General features: G+C 45.0%; 1 protein-coding gene across 1 annotated transcript in view; it reads right to left on the bottom strand.

Moving 5' to 3' along the window:
- gcgrb (glucagon receptor b) overlaps positions 1 to 2,631 on the bottom strand; it is a gene marked incomplete at both ends in the record, with an annotated part of 28,237 nt that extends 25,606 nt beyond the window's left edge. Inside the window, 2 exons of the mRNA XM_080842181.1 lie at positions 117 to 225; positions 2,565 to 2,631. Of these exons, the coding sequence (XP_080698307.1) occupies positions 117 to 225; positions 2,565 to 2,631 (176 nt within the window). The remainder of the gene's footprint in view (positions 1 to 116; positions 226 to 2,564) is intronic.
- Positions 2,632 to 6,336: the final 3,705 nt, after the last annotated feature.

The raw sequence follows: 6,336 nt of genomic DNA, 5'->3' as shown, positions 1-6,336 counted from the left end.
GCACACACCCACATACACACTTACGCACGCACACAGGCAGGCAGGCAGGCACGCACGCACATATACACATACAAACACACACACACACAGACGCACACACAGACGCACACACACACCTTTTGTGGTACCAGGGAAGGTACCAGGGACAGGAGACATTGACAGTGGTGCCGGGTACACCATCGGGCCAGCAGGCGTACTGGTCAAATGTCCTGTTACACACTAGGCCTGAATACAGAGAGAGGAAGAGAGGGAGGGAGGGGAGAGAGGGAGAGAGGGAGAGAGAGAGATGGAGGGAGAGGGAGGGAGAGAGAGAGAGAGGGAGAGAGAGGGAGGGAGAGATAAAGAGGGAGGGAGAGGGAGGGAGGGAGGGAGGGAGGGGAGGGAGAGAGAGAGAGGGAGGGAGAGAGACGGAGGGAGGGAGAGGGAGGGAGAGGGAGGGAGGGAGAGAGATAGAGGGACAAGGAGGGAGAAGGATAGAGAGGGAGTAGAAGGGAAGGGGATATAGAGAGAGGGATGGAGAGACAAAGAGGGGGGGAGAGAGCGTGAGAGGGGGTGATAGAGAGAGCAGGATAGAGAAGGAGAGGGAGGTTGAGAAAGAGAGATGGGACAAATGAGGAAAATAACGAAAGAAAGGATGAGAGAGGGGAAGAGAGAAAGGATGATAGAAGAGGATGCGAGAAGGGGATGAGAGAGGAAAAATCAGGGATAAGCATAGAATTAAGGAGGCAAAGATGGATATGGAACATCTCTTTAGGATTCGGAGTAGCAGAACATGGGATGTCACAGTTATAAGATATGTATAACACTGTAATTACATGTAATGCAAGTGTTTTAAACAGTTTATAGAGTTGTTATAGGGCTATAGGGGGATGCTTGGTATCACAGATATGTTTTAGTCATAACAATAGGATTTGATTTATCACAGTTGCGATTTAGTCATATCAACATGATTTGATTCATCACAGTTACGATTAATTCATAACAATAGGATTTGATTTATAACAGTAACGATTTAGTCATAACAACAGAAACAACTGGTCACAGCAATGTCCCTAAACCTGGCATCAGAGACATCAGGAAACAGAGGGATGAGAAACTACAACAGCAGTGGAACTAAGACTTGTACAGGTGACCTTCTAGAGTGTGACTGTGAACATCTCACAGGACAGGAGTGAATGGTGTGGTAATGACCTTCTAATCTAGAGTGTGACTGTGAACATCTGATAGGACAGGAGTGAATGGTGTGGTAATGACCTTCTAATATAGAGTGTGACTGTGAACATCTCATAGGACAGGAGTGATTGGTGTGGTAATGACCTTCTAATCTAGAGTGTGACTGTGAACATCTCACAGGACAGGAGTGAATGGTGTGGTAATGACCTTCTAATATAGAGTGTGACTGTGAACATCTCATAGGACAGGAGTGAATGGTGTGGTAATGACCTTCTAATCTAGAGTGTTACTGTGAACATCTCATAGGACAGGAGTGAATGGTGTGGTAATGACCTTCTAGAATGTGACTGTGAACATCTCATAGGACAGGAGTGATTGGTGTGGTCATGCCCTTCTTGAATATGACTGTGAACATCTGATAGGACAGGAGTGAATGGTGTGGTAATGACCTTCTAATCTAGAGTGTGACTGTGAACATCTGATAGGACAGGAGTGAATGGTGTGGTAATGACCTTCTAATCTAGAGTGTGACTGTGAACATCTCATAGGACAGGAGTGATTGGTGTGGTAATGACCTTCTAATATAGAGTGTGACTGTGAACATCTCATAGGACAGGAGTGAATGGTGTGGTAATGACCTTCTAATATAGAGTGTGACTGTGAACATCTCATAGGACAGGAGTGAATGGTGTGGTAATGACCTTCTAATATAGAGTGTGACTGTGAACATCTCATAGGACAGGAGTGATTGAACAGACTGTAAGCGTATCTTACTAGTGCACTATAATTTGACAGTGCGTTGATAATGTCCTTGAATGTGACTGTGAGCATGATGTAGAGGAGTGAATGAGTTTAAGTGTGTCTGAGGTGTTGTGTTTTTACGATCCTCTTGACGGTAATTTAAAAAGGTTTTGTAATCCAATATGAACAGCTCCATGGAAGTGAATCTGATTCTGTACCTTTGCCAGGCAGTGCATTAGTGATGTTCTTAAATGTGTCTGTGAGAGTGTGAACCTGAGCTGTAATGTTAAACAAGTCAATGTGAATAAGTCAACATGAGCCCGTACCGGTTGCAGAAGGTGCGTTGATGATGTTCTTGAATGTGACTTTGGGAGTGTGAACAGGAGGTGTAATGTTAAAGAAGTGAAAGACAGTAAGTGAATGTGAGTGTGTACCGTTTGCAGGCGGTGCGTTGATGATGTTCTTGAATGTGGATTTAGGAGTGTGAACAGGAGGTGTAATGTTAAAGAAGTGAAAGACAGTAAGTGAGTGTGAGTGTGTACCGTTTGCAGGCGGTGCGTTGATGATGTTCTTGAATGTGTCTTTGGGAGTGTGAACAGGAGGTGTAATGTTAAAGAAGTGAAAGACAGTAAGTGAGTGTGAGTGTGTACCGGTTGCAGGCGGTGCGTTGATGATGTTCTGGATGCACTCGTTCTTGTAGCTCATCCATTGCTCCATTAAAATCTTCAGGGACTTTGCAGCGGAGGTCTGCAGGAGGAGAAGAAAGGGTTAAACAGCGGAGAGAGAGAGATAGAGAGAGAGAGAGAGAGAGAGAGAAGGATTCACACACAGGGACTTTGCAGCGGAGGTCTGCAGGAGGAGAAGAAAGGGTTAAAACAGCAGAGAGAGAGATAGAGAGAGAGAGAGAGAGAGAGAGAAGGATTCACACACAGGGACTTTGCAGCGGAGGTCTGCAGGAGGAGAAGAAAGGGTTAAAACAACAGAGAGAGAGAGATAGAGAGAGAGAGAGAGAGAGAGAGAGAGAGATAGAGAGAGAGAGAGAGAAGGATTCACACACAGGGACTTTGCAGCGGAGGTCTGCAGGAGGAGAAGAAAGGGTTAAAACAACAGAGAGAGAGAGATAGAGAGAGAGAGAGAGAGAGAGAGAGAGAGAGAAGGATTCACACACAGGGACTTTGCAGCGGAGGTCTGCAGGAGGAGAAGAAAGGGTTAAAACAACAGAGAGAGAGAGATAGAGAGAGAGAGAGAGAGAGAGAGAGAGAGAGAGAGAGAGAGAGAAGGATTCACACACAGTGACTTTGCAGCGGAGGTCTGCAGGAGGAGAAGAAAGGGTTAAAACAGCAGAGAGAGAGAGATAGAGAGAGAGATAGAGAGAGAGAGAGAGAAGGATTCACACACAGGGACTTTGCAGCGGAGGTCTGCAGGAGGAGAAGAAAGGGTTAAAACAACAGAGAGAGAGAGAGAGAGAGAGAGAGAAGGATTCACACACAGTGACTTTGCAGCGGAGGTCTGCAGGAGGAGAAGAAAGGGTTAAAACAGCAGAGAGAGAGAGATAGAGAGAGAGATAGAGAGAGAGAGAGAGAATAGAGAAGGATTCACACACAGTGACTTTGCAGCGGAGGTCTGCAGGAGGAGAAGAAAGGGTTAAAACAGCGGAGAGAGAGAGATAGAGAGAGAGAGAGAGAGAGAGAGAGAGATAGAGAGAGAGAGAGAGAAGGATTCACACACAGGGACTTTGCAGCGGAGGTCTGCAGGAGGAGAAGAAAGGGTTAAAACAGCGGAGAGAGAGAGATAGAGAGAGAGAGAGAGAGAGAGAGAGAGAGAGAGAGAGATAGAGAGAGAGAGAGAGAGAAGGATTCACACACAGGGACTTTGCAGCGGAGGTCTGCAGGAGGAGAAGAAAGGGTTAAAACAGCAGAGAGAGAGTGATAGAGAGAGAGAGAGAGAGATAGAGAGAGAGAGAGAGAAGGATTCACACACAGGGACTTTGCAGCGGAGGTCTGCAGGAGGAAAAGAAAGAGTTAAAACAACAGAGATAGAGAGAGAGGTCTGCAGAAGGAGAAGAAAGGGTTAAAACAACAGAGAAGTTACAGGATTGACAGAAACATGCTGGATCAACTTCACAGATGTGGTCCTCCCTTTAACCAATCACATTGGGTCCTCCCGTCAACCAATCACATTGGGTCCTCCCTTAAACCTGTCCCATTGGGTCCTCCCGTCAACCAATCGCATTGGGTCCTCCCTTAAACCTGTCCCATTGGGTCCTGCCTTAAACCAGTCACATTGGGTCCTGCCTTAATCCAGCCACATTGGGTCCTGCCTTAAACCACATTGGGTCTTACCTTAAACCAGTCACATTGGGTCCTGCCTTAATCCAGCCACATTGGGTCCTGCCTTAAACCACATTGGGTCTTACCTTAAACCAGTCACATTGGGTCCTGCCTTAAACCAATCACATTTGCATTCCTCTGTCTGGGGTCACGACTCAGTCACTGTCAGTGCAGGAGAGATAAGGATCCCTCCCTGGGCCATGCTGTCATGCGTTGGTCTTATCTGAACTACATCAGTCAAGTCAGTCTCTCAGGAATACAGAGCTGTCACTACAAAAAGCACAACAGAAAAATATAAATCTCACTTTACCTTCCCTTTTCTACCAGGCTGTTTTTCTTTCACTCTGTTCCTCCCTTCCTATCTCCTGTTCATTTTCTTTCGGTCGTTATGTTCTACTACTTTTCTCTCTCTGTTTTTCTCTCTCCCTCTCTTTCTCCTTCTATTTCTCTCTCTCTCTCTCCTCCTCCTTATTCCACATGATGGTTTGATAAAAGGTTTTTAAAAGTATGTCTCTCTACATATGTTTACTTCTCTCCACTCTCTTTTTTTCCTCTCCTTCCCCTTATTGACATAATGATCAAATAAAAGGCTTTTTATAGTCTCTCTCTCTTCTCTTTCTCTCTCTCTCTGTCCCTCTCCTTCTCTCTCTTTCTCCTTTTCTCTCTCCCTCTATCTCTCCCTCTACCTCTCGCTCTCTCTCCTCCTTCTCCTTCTCTCTCTCTCTCTCTGTCCTTCCCCCTCTCTCTCTCAATTTCTCTCTCTCTCTCTCTCTTCACTTTCCTTTTTCTCTGCGTTCCTTCCCTCCTTATCCTCCTCTCATCTCCCTCTGTCTCTGCTGAGCTGTTTGTGCTGCTACTATGTGTGTGGGGGTTCTCACTAATGATGCTATCAGCCCCTCACTCCGCTACTAGGGACAGCTTAGCCGTAAACACCGCAAGATTTACGACCAGCAAAGCTAATCACAGCATGTTGCACAGTGGCGCTATCTGATCTGAAACCGTAGCTCAGGCATCAGCGCAGTACAAACAGTCCACAGAAACTATGTCTGGGCGTGACACGCTGTGTTTGCACTTGAATTCCCAACGTGTACATAATTCTCTTGGGTTCAAAGGTCAGGTTTCAAGTAATGGGGGTGGATCAGGTGTTTTCAAAAAAAAAGATTTTTGGGCTTTGGAGCTGTTGTATATCCTTACATTCATTTTTATGTTATACTCTGGAGAAAAAAAAGATACGTTTTGTTTTAAGTTTATGTTTTAGTTTAGTTAAGCTTTGACAGTAAAGCAGGCCACATCTGACGGTGAGCTGAAATTATTTGGCTTTACTGTAAAACGAATGTGTAGGGTCCTGAGGGTTAACAAAGCTCTATACCGTTCTCAGCACATCCAATGTTCGTCGACATGGATAAAAAAGACTAAGTGTTCCTCGACGTGGAGGTAAAAGACTTAAGTGTTCCTCGACGTGGAGGTAAAAGACTTAAGTGTTCCTCGACGTAGAGGTAAAAGACTTAAGTGTTCCTCGACGTAGAGGTAAAAGACTTAAGTGTTTCTCGACGTAGAGGTAAAAGACTTAAGTGTTCCTCGACGTGGAGGTAAAAGACTTAAGTGGTCCTCGAAGTGGAGGTAAAAGACTTAAATGTTCCTCCACGTGGAGGTAAAAGACTTAAGTGTTCCTCGAAGAGGAGGTTAAAGACTTAAGTGTTCCTCGAAGAGGAGGTAAAAGACTTAAGTGGTCCTCGACGTAGAGGTAAAAGACTTAAGTGTTCCTCGACGTGGAGGTAAAAGACTTAAGTGTTCCTCGAAGAGGAGGTAAAAGTACTTTAAGTGAGAGATCTCACTCTTCAGAGAAAGAATGCTTACTGTATTTAAAATGAGAGATCTCGCACTTGAAGTACAGAAAGCATCCTTTCTCTGAAGGGTGAGATCTCTCATTTTAAGTACAGAATGCACTCTTCGGAGAAAGGACGCTTGTAACTTAACTGTAACTTAAACTGTAACTTAACTGTAACTTAAAGTTAGATATCTCTCCAACAGTAAGGGGTTGTAGATACATGTAAAAGCATGAAAAACAGTCATGTTTAAGGGCTCCATGTAA

This window comes from Sprattus sprattus (genome assembly GCF_963457725.1).
Source record: "Sprattus sprattus genome assembly, chromosome: 1".
Taxonomy (NCBI): Eukaryota; Metazoa; Chordata; class Actinopteri; order Clupeiformes; family Clupeidae; genus Sprattus; species Sprattus sprattus.
The sequence above is the reverse complement of the archived record's forward strand: the minus strand, read 5'-3'. Positions and strand labels throughout refer to the sequence as shown.